The sequence below is a fragment of the Lissotriton helveticus genome, chromosome 7, assembly GCF_964261635.1.
Source record: "Lissotriton helveticus chromosome 7, aLisHel1.1, whole genome shotgun sequence".
Classification (NCBI taxonomy): domain Eukaryota; kingdom Metazoa; phylum Chordata; class Amphibia; order Caudata; family Salamandridae; genus Lissotriton; species Lissotriton helveticus.
This window is the reverse complement of record NC_136068.1, coordinates 48,042,670-48,064,369: the sequence shown is the minus strand read 5'-3', so window position 1 is coordinate 48,064,369 and position 21,700 is coordinate 48,042,670. Positions and strand designations below refer to the sequence as shown.

The following is a 21,700-nucleotide window of genomic DNA, read 5'->3' as shown; positions in this document are numbered from 1 at the left end:
TAAGAGATGGGTCGATTTATGCCCTTACCACAAGTTTCCTATGCCCCTGGTTGTTTCCCATAAAACCCCTGTCCTTTCTAGTTAAGTAATCAGGCCGTAAGAGGCTACGTAGGATCCAGAATGATGTTTTACAAGGTTAACAGACTAGGCCAAGGTGAAGAAATCATCGAAATGAACCCCGTAGTAGTTGAAAAGCAGGATGCATCGATAGAAAAGAAATGTTTAGCCATGTTCGTCTCTCAGCAAAATGCCTGTTTAGTACCATGTTGACAACTCACAGTACCCTTTGTAAATATAAAACTCTAGAGAACGGCATATCTTTGCCAGGCTCGTCTTACGAGGGTGGGTCACCATCAGATGAACTGTCGTAACTGTAATAAATAATTGTGAAGGAAAGTCATAGTAAATCCAACAGGCCCGTCACCGGTCATTCATATGCCAGTTGTGAACACTAATATAACGGACATTTTCATTCTTTGCCTGGAGCTGGGAGAGAAATAGACTATGGTGATTATCTTCATCTGCAAATTCTCTAAAAGACTGTCTTTTCAAACTTGTTTAAGGGTACTGCTGTCGGAGGAAGGAAGGACCGGATGTGGGAGCACGTGGCCTGACTACCGACTATGGAACATCTGCGACACTGGCCAAGGCGAAACCGCGACAGAAAAGAGCTGTAGGACGAGGCACTATTTCCGACAAAGTGAGAGGAAAGGGCTGACCTGACGCCCCTGCTCGATGTTCAAATGTGTGCCGAAAAGTCCCCGCTCTCCGAATTCAGTCATGAGCCCGCCTGCCTGGTATTCTCCGCCCCCCCCCCCCTGGTCTGTTCCCGATCTGGCCCTGCTCCATCCCCCTTTTTCTCCGACATACCCTATGGACTACTTGCACACTTTTTTCCTTCCACCTGAACTTTTTTGACTATCGACTCCAAAGGACACAGGGCGAAAGGACCTTTCTGACCGAAAGAGCAAGGAAAGGGTCGTGCCCTGCAACACGGAACTTAGAGTAGAGCTGGACCCGTAGCTCCACCGCCGGTGCTCCACAGTGCCAACGGAAGACGAAAATTGCTGAGAACTCGAACATTTGACATCCTCAATCACCGTTTCTGCTACACCTCATTCCTCTCCCAGCCGCCATTGTATTGATTATGCTCCAATTCGGATATGATATATGTAGTAACTTATCAGTTCACATTATGAAATGTACTCACTGCTCTCACTTTGAATCACTTTTGCATCGCACTACTATGACTTTCCTGCTACGCAAGTTTATCAAAGTTTATCAATAGGTCCGCCTCCTAACACTAGAAATGGTAAAATGCATTGTTTACAACTCCTTCATCTAGGGTTCCTACCGTTTTTTTCTCATGCCCGCCACAATAGAACAGAGTAGAAAATTAACCAGCAAGATGTCTTGAATATGTTAAAGGGAGGACTGTTGAAAATTAGTACGGTTTGGTGAACATTATCTGCGCCATCTTGCCCCTTCCCCTGATGCCACACTTTTGTCGTGCGCACCCGCCATTTTAGAATGCCCTGATCAGAACGAACCCTTTTTCATGCCGCTGGCCCCTGACATAGCCCTTCGCCCTCACTAAGCTTGCACGCTGACCAAGCCCCCTGCTTACACCTGCCGCGAGTCATAAACTCCTCTCCGGCGCTACTCTGCCCCAGGCCCTCATCCTGTTCTCAGCGCGACACCTCCCTTCTTCCCTTTCATGATCCCCGGCCCTTAGATGCGAACCCCCTTTTCCCCGTGTGCCCGTTTGTCTTCCCCGTTCCCAGGCCGACACTCAGCTCTGTCGATACTATTCCTTGCCCCTCCCCGCACAATAGAAAGCTTCCCCCATCAAAGGATCCCCGGGTTGATCAAAGCCCCCTCCCCATGAGATCCGATCGACCCCCCCCCCCCCATTCCATGAATCGGCGGAATATCCAGCTGTGCGATACTCATCACCTGTTGTGACTAGGGTGGGGACTTCAACTGTAAATGTGTGTGGGAACGGGCCCGAAGGGGAGGGTTCCGGGAATGTCTTTCCGTACATCAAAGCTTTATCATATGTATGTAAACTGTAATAAAAGCCGCAAACACTGTATATAAGGGGCCAGGCCTCAAACATAAGTTAGAGCACCTCAGAACGATACCTTCTGCCCGTTTTGTTGTGTTCTCCTCCGGAGAGAATAAAAACCTTGTTTCCTGCCTCCCAGTCTCCAGCGCCTGCCTCTTCATTGATTAAATAACTAGAGGGTCACAGAGGCAATACCGCCGGGCAAATACCGATTGTCCCCGACCCGACCCAGGTTTAACAGAGTGGAGTAAAGCAGAGTGTGGTTGATTGAAGTAAAGTTAAGTAAAGCAAAATTGCATGGAGTGGAGTAAAGCAGAGTGGAGCGGAGTTGAGTGGAGTGGAGTTGAGTAAAGCTGAGCTGAGTGGGGTAAGGGGTAAAGTAGAGTGGCATGGAGTGGAGTAAAGCAGAGCAGCATGGAGTAAAGCAGAGTGGAGTGGAGTAAGCAGAATGGCATGGAGTGGAGTAAAGCAGAGTGGGGTGGAGTAAAACAGAGTGGAGTGAGGTGGAGTAAAGCAAATTGGAGTAAAGTGGAGTGGATAAAGCAAAGGGGCGTAGAGTAAAGCAAAGTGGAGTAAAATGACGTGGAGTGGAGTAAAGCAGAGCAGCATGGAGTTAAGCAGAGTGGAGTGGAATGGACTAAAGCAGAGTGGAATAGACTAAAGCAGAGTGGAATGGAGCAAAGCAGAGTGGCATGGAGCAAAGCAGATTGGCATGGAATGGAGTAAAGCAGAGAGGAGTGGAGCAAAGCAGAGTGGCATGGAGGAAAGCAGAGTGGCGTGGAGCAAAGCAGAGTGGAGTAAAGCAGAGTGGAGTAGAGTAGAGTAAAGTAGAGTAGAGTGGAGTAAAGCAGAGTTGAGTGGAGTAAAGCAAAGCAGAGTAGAGTTAGGTAAAGCAGAGGTGTTGAGTGGAATGTAAAGCAGAGTGGAGTAAAGCAGAGAGGCGTTGAGGAGTAGAGTAAAGTAGAGTGGTGTGGAGTAAAGCTTAGTGGCACTGAGTAGAATGCAATAAAGCAGATCAGAGTAAAGCAGAGTTGTGTGGAGTGGAGTAATGCAGAGTGGCGTGAAGTAAACAAGAGTGGCGTTGAGTGGAGTGGCATGGAGTAAATCCGAGTAAAGTAGAGTGGCATGGAGTAAAACAGAGAGGCATGGAATAAAGTAGAGTGGTGCGTTAACGCACACTTTGTACTTCTTGTTCTTGCTTACGAGAAGCAAGGCTGGCAGTAACTGGCCATCTTTTACTGCCAGCCTTGCTTCTGGTAAGCAAGGACTACAAATACAAAGTGTGTGTTTACGCACCACTTGCAGGTTTTCAAAACAAAAATGAATGGCATGTCATCTACAATGCTATTAGCTCAAACTCTCGCAAATGCGAGACCTATTGCATTGCAAATGCTTGTTGGCTTTGCCTGCCGCAATGCTATGTATGTAATTTAATTAGTATATTAGCGCCCTCTCGCTCGTTGAACATTTTTTGTTTTTCAATTTAAATTGTGCAAGGTGGCTCCCACACCTTAACACACCCATTAATAATTTCAGCACAGATCATCCTCCTAGGGCCGCAGATACATCCTCAAATTCTTAGCTACGTCTTTTGTCCAACCACAGCATCTGCCATTGGAGATGCTCGGCATCATAATCAGGGCTCCCTGTTTTCCATTTTTACTGATTTTTGTAGATAAATACAGACAGAAAACATTTATTTTCGTGTCTATATTTATTTTTAAATGTAGATAAAAACGGAAATTGGATTGATTTTTGAGTAATTCTAAATTCTGCCTGCCATGACTGCCAAGCCAATAGTTGTGTGGGTTGAGAGGAAAGGGGGTTAAAAAAGAAAGGCATTTTAATAAGGAGGCTTTAACAGTAATAGATATGCACAAGGCTGAAACTGAAATTTGCATGTCTACATATAAGTGTATTGATTTAACTTAAGTGGGTGTTCACAGCACTGAAACCTGGCAGGCATTCAAGCATGAGTGCATATTTATCGGTTAAATAAATGTGGAAATATACTAATTTCAGCTTCATTTTTTCACAAAGACCAAAGTAAATACAGATAAAATTAGCAAAAATTAAATATGGATATATACAGTCGAAAATGTCAAAAAATAAATACCATAAAACCGGGTGCCCTACTCATAACGCAAGTCACATGATAGGAATTACTGACAAGAAAAATGTGACATAAGAAATATGTTTGATGGAGCTCTATTTCAGCCCTCGTTACTGGAGGCCTTGGGCACTCTGAGTCCCTACGTCACTACCTGTACAGTAGGGACATCATGCAAAGAGTGTAGTGCTGAAAATCTCTTTTTTCAACTGCATTAACCCCAAAATGCGCATAGTGGTGATTTAAATAATACGCAGAGATGAAGTTAGGCCTTGTCTCCAGCATTCTTTGTGTACTGGTGGCCATATGTTGTCAACTATCTAATAAGATTAAAACTTTTGGTTCCACTTGGTACAGTGTATGTAACATTATTTGTAAACAGGATAAAATCTAGTATTTAAGTACACACAGCATGATTATAGAATGCAATTATTTGTATGCCACAATATCGCAGGCTACTTTATTTATGTTGAGGATCATATATATGTGCGGTTTCCATTGGAAGGATGACGTTCCAAAATGTATTTCCATCCTCCTTTGAATGCATCTTGCCTTAAATAAATATAGAAAACTTCATTTGATCATTGCTGTGGTGATTTGGAATTGGCGTTTCAGTGGCTATGGTCCCGTGTCCAAACTTGCACTTAGGGCCAAACAAAAAGTTATTACGCTGCCATTGTTACCACCAAAAACCACTACTATGCCTCACGTATTGCCCTGGCTAATAATAATTCTAAGGAAATCTTCACCATTGTTCAAAATGTTATGTCCCCTAGCGCACTGTTATGTTATGTTAATAACCTTTTGTAAAGCGTGCCTACGCCCAAAGGCTTCATGGCGCTGACTGAACAGAAAGACCCAGATGGCAGAGGGTTGGGCCTAGGCTGAAGGGAAAATCCAGGTTTTAAGCTGCTTCCTGAATACCAGGAGGTCCGTGCAAGAACGAATCTCCAGAGGGAGGGAATTCCAGGGCTTGGGGGCAAGCACAGCGAACCTGCGTCCGCCCTGACGATGAAGCTTAAAAGCTGGCGTAGACTGAAGATGGAGACTAGCAGAGCGGAGAGAGCGGGAGGGGGTATACCTAGACAGAAGAGTGTTAATGAATTAAGGGCTGAAGGTGTAGAGTGACTTAAAGACCATACAGGCAGTTTTAAATTGCAATTGTTGGGTGAAAGGGAGCCAATGAAGTTGCCGGAGGATGGGCCTGGCGGACTGCCAACGGGGCTGGCGGTGAATCAGTCTGGCGGCTTGGTTTTGAACCAGTTGGAGACGTCTGCCGAGATACAGGGAGAGACCCAGGTAAATGGAGTTGGCGTAGTCGAGTCGAGACAGAACTAACACAATCACCACCTGGATCAAGGCCGACTGGGTCAGCATCCGGCTGATTTTCTTTATCCCACACAACTGGTAAAAACATGAGGATACCACCATGCCCACCTAAGTTTTTAATGTGAGATTGCTGTCGATAACCACTCCCAGACTCTTGACAGATACCATGGGGAGGGGTGCAAGACCCAGCTCCGAAGGCCAATATTGAGGGCCCCAAAGTGCTTGGCTTTTTCCATTGAGGATTATTTCCGTTTTTCCGGGGTTCAACTTTAAATGGTTAGTATCCATCCAATGGCGTATATGTAGCATGGTTTCATGAAAATCCTTGATTGAATTAGGAGAACCATCGATCGAGAAAATAAGCTGTAAATCATCCGCATAGTTGAAAGTGGTAACGTGGAACTCTCCTAAGGACTGAATCAAGGGGGCGAGGTACAAATTGAACAAGAGGGGAGACAGCGATGACCCCTGTGGCACCCCGCAGGTCGTCTGAATTGTAGGGGCAGTAAAAGAGGCGAGGCGGACAGCTTGGGTACGGTCGCTCAGGAAGGACCTAACCCAATTGAGGGCAGTGCTCCGGATACCTGCCTGTTTGACACAGTCCAAAAGGATGGCGTGGTCGACCGTGTCGAACGCGGCTTCGAGATCTAATAAAACCAGAGCCTGAGGGATTCCCTTATGCGCGTTGTCGCGGAGAGAGTCCATAACAGCAGTGATAACGGTCTTGGTCGAGTGGGCCGACCGAAACCCTGCCTGATGGGGATTCAGGTAGTTAGAGTCTTCCATAAAGGACGAAAGGTGGGTGGTAACATAAGCTTCAAGAATCTTGGCCATGTAGGGAAGAAGGGAAATCGGCCGGTAGTTGGACAGGGCTGACGGATCCACACCAGGTTTTTTTAACAGGGGTACGATTACCGCTTCTTTAAAGACTTTAGGGACCACACCCTGGGAGAGGGAGGCGTTGAGGAAAGTCAGGATGGGGGCAGTATGAACCGATAAAATTTCCTTTAGGATGTATGGCGGGCAGCAATCCCTAGGGAAACCGGATTTAACACTTGTGATGAGGGTATGAAGAGAGTCATCACTGAGAAGTGGAAATTGTTCAAAAGAGTGTTCAGTGAGGGTCAGGGGGTGGTATGCTTAGTGATGGCAATGGCAGGGATGCTGGCTTTGATTGTAGAAATGTTATCCCGAAAATATAAGTTAAGGTAATTACACAGGTCCTGTGTCGCCTTAGGTTGGGGGGTAACTCTCGCCATGTTAGATAGTTTATTAACAATGGCGAAGAGGTCTTTCAATTTATTTTCTGAGTTGGTAATCATATTAGAAAAATAAAGTGACTTAGTCAAGACGATAGCTTGCTTATAAGTGGTCCGAGCAGCTATATAGATAGATTTAGCCTGGGGATCATAATTTCTCCTCCACTTACGTTCTTTTTGACGGGTGTCTAATTTTTTTGCCTTCAAGTCCTCGGTGAACCATTTGTGGGAGTCCGGGCGGCGGCCTATTCTGAACTTTTTCAAGGGGGCGTGTAAGTTACTTGCGGCGAATAGCCAGCGGGAGATGTTCCTTTCGGCTATTTCAGGATCCAGATTTTCAATAGGTATTTTAGTAGCTAAATTATCTAAAAAAGCTTGTTTGTCAAAAGTATTCCATTTCCTGACGAGCCCTCCGGCGATTGCCGGGGGTCTGTCGTTGCTTGCCATGGCGATGGAGAATTTTATCAGGAAATGGTCTGACCAAATACAAGGACAAATTATGGGGATAGAGATGGTAAGGTTATTACTCCACACTTGATCAAGGGTGTGGCCTTTGACATGCGTGTAAATGTAATGCAGACGTATTTGTAAAGCGCACTGATACTACTAAGTGTCCTGGCGCTGTACTCATACCGCTAGGGAACCCTTCCTGGTTTTTCCCCGTGAAATGTCCACTCCTGGGCATCCCCAGGGTGCAACCAGGCATCCCCAGCGCTGTAGGGGGCCGTTGTGGAGACTAAGCAAGCTATTGCCCAGAGTTGCAGCGTGGGACCCATGCTTAGAGTAGGCACCGAGGCGAGAAATCAGGTCCGGGGAATTATGAGCCCAAGATCCGCCGAGACCAGCCGAGGCCAGCCGTGGCAGGAATTGAACCCTGGTCCCGGGCCAGACCTCTGCATCAGGGTCTGCCGCTCTAACCATTGAGCCACACTTCTCCACTCACACATGTGTGGCGGAGGTGATATGGTGACAAAAGTTGAGGCCCAAGAGAAGTTCCATGAGTTCAGAGGCCTGCGGGCCACCCAGCTCATCATTACACCAGTAGTTAAAGTCGCCGAGCAGGAGAACTCTGGAGTAGTCTGTGACTACCGTAGCTATCTGTTCACACAGAGAGAGGGGAAAAGAGGCCATATGTTGAGGAGGTCTATAAATAAGGACGCAAATTAATGGGCCAGTCTTGGTATCGAGTCTGATAACTAAGTTATCTACTCCAGTGAGAGTGAGGGTAGACATAGAAGTAAACACATGCTCCTTTTTAATGATTGCCGCTACTCCGCCCCCTGTCTTTCCTTGAGCCCGGTTAGCATACAGGATGTAATATGGCTCTGGAAGAGCTGCTAAGATGTCTGGAGGCGAGTCGCTGTTGAGCCAGGTTTCAGTGATAAAAAGAATATCGGGTTTATCATCGAGAAGAAGTGAGAATATGTCCAATTGATGTTTGACCAGGGAGCGAGTATTGAGGTATAAGATGTGGAAAGTTACATTTGTGGTCATCAATGTGGTGGGACTATGACTATGACTTTGACAAGGAATGGCGGGCAGAGGGTCAGATGTCCTAGGAGGGTTGCCAAGAATATCAAAGTAAGTTAGTTGCTCGAGAGTGGCTAGGTCAGACGCAAGCTCAGTATGATGTAATGCTCGTAGAGTTTCCGAGGAGTATCTGATCATCGGCGCAGGGGTGCTGGCCCCTGGGTGTGTCCGGGCTCGGACGGGCGCAGACGGGCTTGCCTTTGGCACACCTTTGGCGCGCCCACTGCACACGCCCTCTGCGTGTTCTAGGGGGTGCGACCATTTTATAGTGAGGGGGCGGGAGGGGCGGACAACCAGTGCGCCAAGCAGTAACCTTCCCCAAGATGGCGTCCAAAAACACGCCAGCAGCGCCTAATCGGCTGCGGCGAGGATGCGGCGAGGGAGCAGGTAAGAGCCAACAGTTAAAAACACAGTTTCACAATTTCAATTTTAAAAATACAAGCTTTACGAAGTAAAGTGCTAACAGAGCTTCATTCCCGGCTTCCGCCTCAGGAATGCTCAGTTTCTGACAGTCTGCGCGCGTGGGCAGAAGCGCGACTTTTGTAGTGAGGGGGGCGGGAGGGGCGGACAACTAGTGCGCCAAGCAGTAACCTTCCCCAAGATGGCGGTTGAAAACAAGCCAGCAGCGCCTAATCGGCTGCGGCGAGGATGCAGCGAGGGAGCAGGTAAGAGCCAACAGTTAAAAACACAGTTTCACAATTTCAATTTTAAAAATGCAAGCTTTACGAAGTAAAGTACTAACAGAGCTTCATTCCCGGCTTCCGCCTCAGGAATGCTCAGTTTCCGACAGTCTGGTGCGAGCAATGCCAGTATTAGACTCCTGGTGCAAAACTCTCTCCAAGTTTTTTGTGGAAAAAATTTGCAGCATCCAAGCTATGTTCTCTGCCCCTGTTGGAGGACATACAGCTTCCTTGTCTGGCCTTCTGACGGCTGGTATGTCTAATACGCTGTCAACCGTTGCACCTGTAGATTTATCTGCTACGCTACAAATTGTGCTGCCAGACTCCTGGCCGCTGCTGCTGACATTATTAATTCTGAAATCAACCAAATCATCAACATGTCCCTCCGAGAGGCCACGGTCCCAATTTCTTGGAAGCAGGCACTGATACTCCCCCTTCTTAAAGAGCCGTCTCTCGATCCATCAATCCCCATGAACTACCGGCCAATCTCGCTCCTGCCAAATCTAGCTAAGGTTTGCGAGAAAGCAGTCACTAATCAGCTCAGTAACTTTGTGGAGGTATCAGATCTGCTGCAACCAGCTCAATCTGACTTCCGAGCAGCCTACAGTACTTAATCAGCTCTGGTAGAGGTGGCAGAGGAAATTTGAGAGTGGTCGGATGCCGGCGGGAGGGCAGATTTGGTCATGCTAGACCTCTCGGCGGCATTCGACACAGTGCCTTATTCCCTGCTCCTTAATCGCCTTTTGGAGATTGGCGTTGCTGGTTCTGTCTGGGGCTGGATTAGGTCCTTTCTCGAAGCTCGAATGCAGCAGGTTTGGCTTCTTCCGTGTATCTCTGTGCCTCAGCAGATGGCTACTGGTGTCCCGCAGGGGTCATCCCTTAGACCCCTCTTATTTAACATCTATGTTACACTGCTGGTTTATCTAGTGGAATGATTAGGGGCTCAGCTGATGGGTTACGCTGACGACACCCAGCTCTTGTTCTCTAGGGGAAGAGATGATGAATCAGTCCAGTCTGCGCAACACTGTCTAACCTCAATCTTCCACTGGCTGGCCCAGGCTCAGCTGAAGTGCAATGAAGGGAAATCAGAGGTTCTCTTGAAGGGAAGTCAGAGGTTCTCTTGTATGGGACCTTTCTAGTCGATTTCAGAGCGAAGCTGTGGCCCCCTGGCTTCCCCTTGCCCAGCGCAGAGAACAATACTGCAAAAAAATTAAGAGATCGGGTTCTCTGAGAATTTGAATTTCTCCACACAAGTTAAGAAGCTCGTTGGGCGTGTTTCGGCACCTTGAAAACACTGAGAATGTTTCTCCCTTTCTTCCAGGACCTGCTAAAGAAACGATGGTCCATGCCTTGATTCTATCTTGTCTCGATTATGCCAATGCCCTCTATGTGGGCATTCCTGGCTACCTCTTAAGAAAACTGCAGGTAGTCCAAAACTCTGCTGCCGGACTTCTGCTAGGCTTGTCCAACAGGTGCAGTGTGCGCATCCATTTGCGCTCTCTGCACTGGCTTCCTGTTGAGGCCCGAATTCAAATCAAAATTCTCTCCATCGCCACAGGGCCCTCTATGGCAGGGGCCTCAGCTATCTTCAGAAAAGATTTGTCTTTTATGTAATGTAATGTAAGGGGTTATTTATACCGCGCAACTATCGCTCCAGGAAGCATCTTGGCGCCCACTTGTATGGCTGATCAGATAGAATTCTTACACTAGGGATCTGGCAGTGGTGTCAGGTAGAGTAAAGATCCAGGTTTTTAGTTGTTTCCTGAATTCAATTTCTCTATCCAAGGCTCTTATGTGTTCCAGGCTTTTGTGCCTAGCACCGCAAGGGACTTGCCCCCGCGGGTCTTAAGCCTGAATGATTGAGCTGCCAGAAAATTGGCGTTGGTCGAGCGGAGAATTCGAGTTGGATGGTATCTGATGGATTTTTTCCGCGAATACAACGGTCCTAGTTTATGAATTGCCCTGAAGGTGATGAGCAAGATTTTGAATAGAATTCTTTTAATGATAGGTAGCCAATGTAAAGTCTTAAGGGCTTCCGTTCCTGATGATCTCCTGGGCCACTTTAATACAAGTTTGGCCGCCAAGTTCTGCACCATTTGGAGCCTATAGGTAACCTCCTTGTTGGTACCTGCATATAGTCCATTTCAATAATCAAGTTGGGATGTGACCAGTGCGACCACTACTGTTTTCCTGGCCTCCAAGGGAAGGAGTGCGAAGAACTTTCTCAAGCTCTTTATAACACCAAAGCACGTACCTGCCACTTTCAGTGCCTGCTGTTTAAAGGACAAATTCCAATCAAAGGTCACTCCCAGATTGCGGGCCCTGGTGGCAGTATTGGGTGGTATTTATGCTTTCTCAGGCCACCACAGTCTGGGTATGAATTCATTGTTTGGGCCCATCGGTATTATCTCCGTCTTCCCGGTGTTACATTTCAAATGGTTAGACCGCATCCATTCAAAGGTTGCCATGAGGCAGCCCTTGAGTTTCTCTTCCCAGACCTGGTTGTCTTTATCCATAGTCAGGATCAGTTGCGTGTCGTCGGCATAGGCTATAGCTTCTATGCCAAACGATGCAATTAAACTGATCAGGGGTGCGGTATAGAAATTAAACAATGTCGGGCTAAGACTGGAGCCCTGAGGTACTCCTGTCGTGAGTCTTCTCTCCCCAGAGTGAAATTCTCCTAGCGTCACCACCTGTCTCCTTCCACTCAGGAAGTTCTTGAGCCATTCAAGTACCACACCCGTGATGCCAAAGGTTTTCAGACGGTCTATCAGGATGATATGTGAGACCGTATCGAAGGCCGCCGATAGGTCTAATAAAATCAGGACGGCCTTCTTCCCTTGGTCTAGGGCGGTACGGATGGTATCTGCGGTATGCAGGCGAGCAGACTCCGTTGAGTGCTGCGCTCTAAAACCAGCCTGGTTAGGATGCCATACTTCACTCTCTTCTAAGAACCTGGTCAGTTGTTGGTTGACCATAGACTCCGTGATTTTACCTAGAGCAGGAAGTAGTGAGATGGGGCTCAGATTGGATAATGTAGTGGGGTCAGGGAGCTGTTTCTTTTGCAGGGGTCTCACTGCTGCAAGTTTCCACTCTGGGGGGACATTAGCTGTGGCCAGGGAACTATTTACAATGTCGTTAATGACTGGGTTGGTAACCTCCACAATAAGATGCAGGAGTTTAATAGGGCAGGGATCAAATGGAGAGCCTGATTTGGTGCAAAGTATAGCTCGTCGAGATTCCTCTAAGCTGACAGGTTGGAAGCTCGCCAATTGTTTCTCCATCAGTCTCTCCTTTCCATTAACTTCATCACCGGCCAGGCTAGGGATTACAAAATCCTTTGTCAGGCCATGTACTTTTGCTTCAAAGTACTCGGCGATAGCCTCGCACAGAGTCTCTGAAGGGAGAATTTCTTGCGTTAGAAAGTCAGGTTTATTAAATCCTCTGACAATGTTGAAGATGACTTTCTGTTTGTTGTTTGCAGCCTCAACCACCTTGCAATAGTAAGTTTTTTTTGCCAACTTAATATGTTCATGGTATTTTTTCTTTGTGGCATTGTATTTGGTGCGTTCTATCATGCAGTAGTTCTTACGCCATCTGCGCTCTGCTCTGCGCAGTTCTCCTTGTTTTGTTTTAAGATCCTGGTTAAACCATGGGGCGGACTGCTTCTTTTTTTTCCCTTTGGTCTTCCATATATTTTACTGCCCTCCCATTCCTTTTAGCACATTCATCCATTCCTTGAACGTATTGGGGTCAGTGTTCAATGATCCTATCTTATTAGGTCTACATTCCGTGGGCCATTAGTTCCTTCCACTCTTCATGGGTGGACTGACTTCGTTGATCGCGATTTTTACATTTCATATTATGTTCAAGCGTGAGAGTAAACGGTATGAGCGCATGGTCTGTCCATACCTTTTTACAATCCAGTGAGACAATTGCGCTCCTCTTCGCAACTTCTACTGACGACCCCCAGATTATATCATCAAAGGCTGGGTGGATGTTCACTTGTCAGGAAAGCGAGCCTGGCCTGGAATGCTTTGCTCTTGGCGTTGCGGAGCATTCAGGATCATGTGATCTTCAAGAAAAAGCTTATAACCTTCCTTTTTTAGTTGCCCCTCTGGTACACTTTTTCTTTACCTCTGCACGTGCCAGGACACTCTGCCGAGTAGCTGAGCGTGATATAAAATGATATAACATAACATAACAGATATTTCAGTGGATTACATGTTAACAGTGCCATGGGAAAAAACAAGGGTGCCTAGTGAAAGGGCCGAAAAAAATGATGAAGTGAGGCAATCCAGTGCATTATATCTGGTGAAGAGAGCCCAAGTCTATTATCATTCCTTCTTAATGCATCTACGCAGAAAAACACGTTTTAGTGACGTGTTCAATAATATTTATGCAGTTCCAATACTGATGAAATCATTTCCGTGTGGATGTCCCTAATTATAGTGCTTGTTTATCAGTACCATGCTTCTGACAATGTCATGCAGAAAGGGTGCTTGTTCCAAGGAGATAAGATAAGCAGGTTGGGTGATTGCCAGCAATGACAAGTGGTTGCGGATGGTCAATCACTCTCCTCCGTTTAAACTTAGGTATATTATCTTGGGTATATTGTCTCAAACTAAAAGATGCCCTGGACAGCTCTGAGCAGAGAAATCAAAAAGATACAGATTTTGATGTGCCTGGTTGTTGAGTATTGCTTTAGAAAGTGTGCTGCTGTTGTTGGTGAAAGCCTCTCTTTGAAACAATGCACACAACGGTAAATGTTTGTTTACAATAATTCATCTAGAGCAGCGGACTAGAACTCTTCCCATTCATAACACTGCAAAGTCATGAAATTGATGTGATCTGATAACGCTTGAATCGGGTGAGCGCGCAGCCATAAATACGTGAGTGTTTGAGAGCATAGCACTGATGTAAATATCCAATAGTTACTGTTTTCTGTTGGACTGATCACCGGCGTCCTCTGAAAGCCACTGATTCACGACCCCTGTGCCATAACACTTCCAGATTGGCTGAGAAGGATCACGCATTTGAAATATACTGAAAAAAATGTTTGAAAATGTCCTGTTTGTTGAGCTCTGAGACAGAGGTGTCAGCGGCAGGGACCGGGATGCCAGGCCCTGTGTTTCAAAAGCAGGAGGGAGGCGGAGGCAGCTGCAGCCAAAACAATGCACAGCAAATGTGGCAAGATAAGAACAGGATTTACAGTCCTGTTTACAACAGAGCTCTGTAAACCACCAGCACTTGTGTGGAGTGCTCCATGTTAAAGAAAGACATGCTAACAAAAAAAGCGAGTGGTGACTGCAAACGAGCAAGAGTGCCTTAAGCGGCAAAGACAGCAGAATTGGTCTCTATCAGCTGTGCTGGTACTTAAAATGCTGATGACCACTGTTTACCGGCCCCTCTGGCCTCTGTGTCTTGCTGTCGGTGGGGGCACAACAAATGTTCATCAAACACTGCAATGCAGGGGCGGGTAGCGGTGGGGGACACCGAAGTGGGGTGGCAGTAGGGGTGATAACGGTGGGGGCACGACAGATGTGCATCAAACCCTGCAATGCAGGGGTGGGTAGCTGGGAGGACAGCGAAGGTGGGTGGCAGTAGAGGTGATGACGGTGGGGGCACAACAGACGTGCATCAAACACTGCAGTGCAAAATAAGCAAGCCACAAAAAAACACAAAAGTGTTCCAAGACAAACACTTCATTCCACTAGCATCATGTTAACTGTAGTTAGGAGGTGATGCATAGGCGTTCCCAAAGAAATAGAGGACGAACTGAAAAGCGCATTAGCCTGTGAAAACGAGGAGATTAAAGCAGACAAGCGAAGAAACCAATAAAAAGCCAAGAGGTGGAGTAGGTGGAGTTTCACCACATATACTAATTACTTGATGTCTCGGAGAGACAGCGCATGCGTTGCCTAGGCGAGACCTAAAAAGGCCTCACCTGTAAATCGCCACAAACAGTCGTAATCCTCGGGGTGAAGATACTGCTGTGAAGGGGGGACCTGAAGAAAGGGATGCATGACGAACTCTGACAGACAGACCATGAAAGGGGTGAGTGTGCACCCCAAATCTTTGATTTCCGCCGACTTGAAGCTGGTGGTCTCACAGCCACAGTCAGCTCATGGTAAAACCAACTTGTAATACAGACGGCAGTGAAACTGTCCTGTACTGCTCTGTCGCCGCTGCTTTTCCCCGACCATGACCCCAGCGGTCTGCGGTGGGCTGGCAGTGTTAGCGGTTCAGCTGTGGTCTTTCCAAATGCATTTCGCCCAACTCGTAATACAGCGGGTGGACTACCAGCCACGTGGTGTTTGGACCACGGGTACCGCAGTCCACGGACCACCAATCTCGTAATAAGACCCTTCGTGTCATAATTGAAGAAGGGGGTGAAGAGATTAGGTGGCGTTGGAGGATGGGCAGTTATTTAATATCGCTAAGAAATGTTGCGTACGGAGACAAAATGAGGGTGATGAAGGGCAGATTTTGATGGTGATACTATGAACCATCCGGGCGCTGGCTAAATGTTGATTATAGCTTTTTAGTATATTGCATAGAGGGGCAGCTTTTAGAGCCAAGCAGTAATCAATAGTTAAGGAATTGGGACAAATACTTAACGCATTTAATAAAGCATATTTCTTATTTTGAATGCATATATTGTACAATACAGCACGTTATGGGAAAAAATGTATAAAGATTGTGTTTGATTTGCTGACAACGTAATATAATCTACAGTCTGCAGAATGCCTATCATAAGCTGCTTTATTTAATTGGCCTTAATGCACAATTTACCAGATCTCTGCTCAAAAAAACTATCATTCTTGATAAGAGGGCAGAAATAAGTTATCTTGACATTTATTTACAACTCACCTGCAACTTTTTTCTGTGCTTCAGTCAAGTTTGAATCTGCTTGCAGTATGGTTATAGCGACCCCTTCCTTACTGGCCAGAAATTTCTCTAGGACCAATTGAGCCTGTGGACAAAGCCAACCATGACAATGCATGAGTACCCATAGATCAATCTGCCTTGAATTCGATCAAAGCATTTAGGTTGTACAGAAAAATCATGTAAACATAGCCAGTGCACCACCAATCATGGGTAATTAATCCTTTCAGAGGATTCATAAATATTAATGTTTTACAAGATGTTGCGAAGTCCGTATTTTTCAAATGTTCCAAAGATGTGACTATTGCAATAGAACACATGAACATATATTTATATGAATGTTACCTCCATTTAGGAGCTTACTTTCCACACTGGGTCAAAGCCATTATTGTACGCCAAACTAGTAAATTATCAAAAACATCAGATTTCATAGAAATGATATCCTTATTTTGCTCAGATGTACAAGCACTGATAAAAGTAATTCACAGAAAAAAGCATTGGATTAACTGAAATAAAACAAACGTGGCAAATGATTTTTCCTTAGCTATCCAAACATTGCAGAAAAAAAGGGATAGCAAACTTTCATTGCCATTCACTAGAGTAAAATGAAACAGTTCTGCCTTTCTAATATAAATACGGTCTGGGGGAGGTGGGGCATCACCCCAAGTCAAGATTTGCTTCAGTGCCAAGGGACTAACTTGCACCATTTAAGCACTTTCAACCAGTAGCTGGACATACTTCAACACTGTGAATCCACCAGGGAAATATTACCCGTGGGAAAACCTCGCACGGGTAATGAGAGCCGCTTAGTCATGCCAGAGGCAGGAAAGGCGGCTGCTACATCAATGCCCCTACCCCACCAGTGAATACTCCCCAGTGCAGCCGACCGCAGGCTGTGCTACACCCTCTCAACAGTGCAGGGAATGGGAAGAGAGGGTGTGGAAATGAAAGGCTGAAGACCGCAGACCGGTGATGCTGAGGTAGAGTGTGTAAAGCCATGAGCCCTAAGCCCACATTCTAAATTAATGGATGACATGAACATTGCTGCTTTGGGTACTCAACTGACCACCAGCTCATGCGCCCGGTCCCTTTTATTAGCAGGTTCAACTGAGTGGTGACGTCTGTTATGGATAGGTGTGGGGTGGATTTAGGTACAACCCCTAGGGAGAGACTGCTTCATGTTGTGTCCGGCAGGACACTATTTCCTACCAAAAACCCTACTATAATCTAGCCGATCTATCCCTGCGGGATATAATAGTTGAGACCTAAAAAAGACATAAAATCACAAAGACCCTTCTGTCCTGCAGCATGCGACCATGCATTTTAAGACCTGGCCGCATGCTGCAGGACAGACATGCTATTACAGACCCAGTATGTTTTCTCATCCACAACATGGAGGCACACACTTTGGTAAAAGATACACAACACTATGCATACAACGGATAAAAAGTGCTTGCGATAGTGAAAGATTGCTTCCCCTATAGGTGTTTCATAGTCATCACAACCATAACACAGTATGAAAAGATGAAATTCATAGCAATGTCAGCTTCCCCAACAGAAGTGTAACAAGAAGTAACAAGCACTGAAAATTCAGAAACGTGTTACAATTCGCTCACAGAACATTCGTACGCTGCAGACAGCGTGCACACGGACACCAAACTCAGGAGAATGCATCAACACGGGAAAAAACACCTTTATCACTTTAATCTCCGCTTCCCATCTGCACTGGGGAAATGTGTAACCAGTGACGTCACAGCCATAGAGGAAAGAGGGGTGGAGGGGAAGGGAGAAAGGCGTAGAAAAAGGGGGGACGGGAGGGAGAAACAAACCAAAGCAGAAAGCACATTTAGTCAAACTGAGACCATGCAGAGAACATCTACATGTCGTAATCTCCATATATTTGGGAAAAAACATGCAAAGCTGCTGGCATTTCCAATCTCCAAAACGAACAGAACTTACTGCTGAAGTTCTTTCTTGACTAAGTGAACCAGGAAAGCAGCTCATATTGTTATATTAAGTGGTGTTAAAGACTTCAGCTCTCGGGATGCTGGAAAAGGCTCAGGATGAGCTTTTCACATTGACAGCACAAGCAGAAAGGTGGAAACTATTCTCTTAACCTCTTTTCAGTCAAGTGACACTTGGCTGTGGGGTCTTACTACTTGCAGAGCACTTTGCGTGAAACGATCAATTGTAACATGATGATAGAGGTGGGTCAGAAAGAACAATCAGCCTTTGCGAAACAAGGTAAAAAAATGAAAAAAAAATACAAATTATTATGAAATGAGGCCTATCACAAAGCAAAAAAAATCACCGTGTGTGTAACCTGTATGTCCAGTATGTTAAGCATGTTTGAAAATTAACGAAAGCACGATTGCAGAGCACACACAGCGTATTGAGAAGGAGTGAAGGTTGGGTGAGGTTGAACTAGGGTATAAATAGGTGAGGGTGATGGTATACAGCCTTTACAACGAAACTTTTACAACGAACTACCATTACAACGCAACTTTTACAACGCAAACCATTACACGCATAGCGCTGGGGGCCGCTCTAGGATAGGGAATAGGTTTAATGTACTATCCAACACCTTCCCTACTATCCACGGGGACTGGAGTTGGAATAGTAAATTAAACTATTCACTATCCAGCGCCCAAAAGCATTATGCGTTGTAATGGTATGCGTTGTAAAACTTGCGATGTAAAGGTAGGCGTTGTAAAAGTATGCGTTGTAACGTCATACATCCGAGGGTGATATTTAATAGAACCGTCTAGACTAGCATCTGAATGCATTCGTAAAGTGTAGTGAGAGGGCAAGCTTGAGATCCAAGGGACTATCAAAATATTGTAAAATATGCACAACCCCCATCGCTGTAGGTATCACCTTTGTAGCCGCAAACTCACATCCACTCTTCCACGAAGTGATCTCAAAAGCGACCAGCTGTGACACAGCAGGCCGCCTAGGTAAGGACAAGTTAACAGTTGTGGATAACGGTGTTTAACGTAGGGTGTCAATGGGATCTAGCCAATTTAGCTACAAATAGGGGATTAAAACCGAAACACTCTTTGACTGTCATGTCGTTAATTTATGTCAAAAGCAGTTTTTAATGGAAATGTGTCACATTTAAAGAGATAAAATTAAACACGTACTAAATCAACCAACGTTATAAAGTCTTGAAAATATGCTATTCTCTCTATGATGAGGTAAATCAGAGATCTCACTGTAGTTAACAAATATAAATACAGATCAATGCATTGTAAACAAGAGTTCATGCGCCAGAACATACGTGGCGCGGACTGGGCGCAGAAGAGCGACCCTTGACCCTGATCCAGCCAGGTCGCCCATCACGCCGTGCAGCGCCACCAGCCTGTGCCCGTGTCCTAGCCCAGCTGCTGCTGGGAGATCGAGGCCCACCTCCACCCCCAGGCGACCACCTGCACCTCATCCTTGGTGGCCAGTTGTAGGCCCTTGGTTCGCTCTCTCGCTTTTGCCCGTTCTTGCTGCTGTTGCCTGAATCTGTGATTGTTACTTGTGCTCTTTTGTCTCCCCTTTCATTTCCCCTGCTTTCTTGCGCCCGTTTTTGCCTTCTGTGTCCTTCGCCGGTCCCACTTTTGCCAGTCTTGCTGCTGCTGCTGCCTGTTTCCCTAATTGTTAAGTTGTGGTCGTTTTTTTTCTCCTCCCGTCACCCCCCTGCTTATTGTGCCAGTTTTTTGCCCTCTGTGTCCTTCTCCGGTCCCGCTTCCCGCCGCTGCGTCCCCTGTGGCCCATCCCCCTGCTCCCATTCGTCTGCCCCCACTCCCAACTGAGTCCTCCCTCCCACCTCCCCTTCTTATGGCGGCCACTGCACGGCCACGCAGCGGGCGCGCTGCTGGCACGCGAAGGTGCCTGGACAGCACCCAGCGCCAGAACCACGAGCCCCCGCGAACGCCACAATGCCAGTCTCCGTTATGACTCCAGTACCCTTCACTCACTCAACGCCGGACGAGCTCGCACCTACTGCCTGGCCACGCCGAAGCGCACCCAAGGGCCCTTCTCCTGCCGGAACTGCAGCTTCACCAGCATCCGGCCCAACAACCCTTCGACCAGGAAAGAACCCAACCACCTCAGCTGCATCCTTCTCAACATCCGCTCCGCCCGCAAACACGCCGTCAATCTCTAGGACCTGCTCGACTCAACCTCCCCAGACGACGCCTTCCTGACAGAGACCTGGAAGAACCCCTCCTCGGAACCCGACATTGCCATAGCCATCCTGGACGGCTACAAGATCACCCACAGGGACCACACCAACGGAATAGGAGGAGGAATCGCCATTGTCCACAGGAACACTCTCAGAGTCTCGACCAACACCAACGACACCCTCAGCACCGCCGAACACCTGCACTTTCAGATCCACACCGACCCAAACACCACCCTCAGAGGAACCCTCGTCTACAGACCCCCCGGACCCCGACCACAGTTCAGCGACTCCATTGCCGACTGCATCAGCACACACGCCCTCGCCTCCACGGACTACATCCTCCTCAGGGACCTGAACTTCCACCTCGAGAACAACAATGACACCAACTCCACCACCCTGATTGACAACCTCGCCAACCTCGGACTCAGACAACTCATCACAACACCCACCCACTCCGCCGGCAACACGCTTGACCCCATCTTCTCCGCAATCTCATATGTCACCTTCAGCCACACCACCGAACTCCACTGGACCAACCATCGCTGCATCCACTTCACCTTGCGGAAACCCACCACGCACCACCACAACCAAAAGATGCCCCGCCACTGCTGGAGCAAAGTCACAGAAGACCAGCTAACACCCACCCTCACCCAGAACCCACCTGTCGAACGCACTGACCCCGACACCACCGTCCGCAACCTCAGACAGTGGATCAACGACTGCGCCAACAACCTCGCCCCGCTCAAGAAACCCTCCAAGAGCAAGTCAAGCAAGAAAGCCAACTGGTTCACTGAAGACCTCCAGGCCTCCAAGCAAACCTGCCGAAAGCTAGAGAAGAACTGGCTCAGTGAACGAACACCAGACAGCTACGCAGCCCACAAGAACACCACCCGCAGACACCATCACCTCATCAGATCGCCAAAAGACCTCCTTCAAAGACCGCCTAGACAACAACGCACACAACAGCAAAGAGCTCTTCAACATCGTGAAGGAACTCTCCAACCCCAGCTCCAACACCAACGACATCCCACCTTCGCAAGACCTGTGCGACTCGCTTGCCACCTTCTTCCACCGCAAGATTGCAGACATCCACGACAGCTTCAACGCCACAACCACCCTGACTACCACTGAGACATCCGCACCCATGATCACCACCCACACCAACCGCCTGCTCTCCTGGACCAACATAAACGACAAGGACACCTTCAAGATCATGAACACCATCCACTCCGGATCTCCGTCAGACCCTTGCCCACATCACATCTTCAACAAAGCCAGCACCGTCATCACACCCCATCTCCGAAAAGCCATCAACATCTCCGAAAAGCCATCAACATCTCCTTCAAGACAGCAACCTTCCCGGAGAGCTGGAAGCATGCCGAGATCAACGCCTTACTCAAGAAACTCAAGGCGGACCCCAAGGACCTCAATAACTTCCAGCCCATCTCCCTGCTCCTTTTCCCGGCGAAGGTCATCGAGAAGACCTTCAACAAACAACTGACCTGCTACCTCGAGGAGAACAACATCCTGGACCCGTCCCAGTCTGGGTTCTGAAGCAACCACAGCACCGAAACTGCCCTCATCGCCGCCACTGACGACATCAGAACCGTGCTAGACAATGGAGAAACCACGGCCCTCATCCTCCTGGACCTGTCAGCCGCCTTT

The 21,700-nt window shown here is 47.3% G+C and overlaps 1 protein-coding gene across 2 annotated transcripts in view; it reads right to left on the bottom strand.

Annotated features, from left to right (window-relative positions):
• The window catches only part of LOC144767995 (guanylate-binding protein 2-like), a 274,664-nt gene that overhangs the window by 104,808 nt on the left and 148,156 nt on the right, over nt 1-21,700 (bottom strand). For both annotated transcript variants that reach the window (XM_078651385.1, XM_078651386.1), the window contains exon 9: nt 15,850-15,952. In XM_078651385.1, coding sequence (XP_078507511.1) covers nt 15,850-15,952 — 103 coding nt within the window. The remainder of the gene's footprint in view (nt 1-15,849; nt 15,953-21,700) is intronic.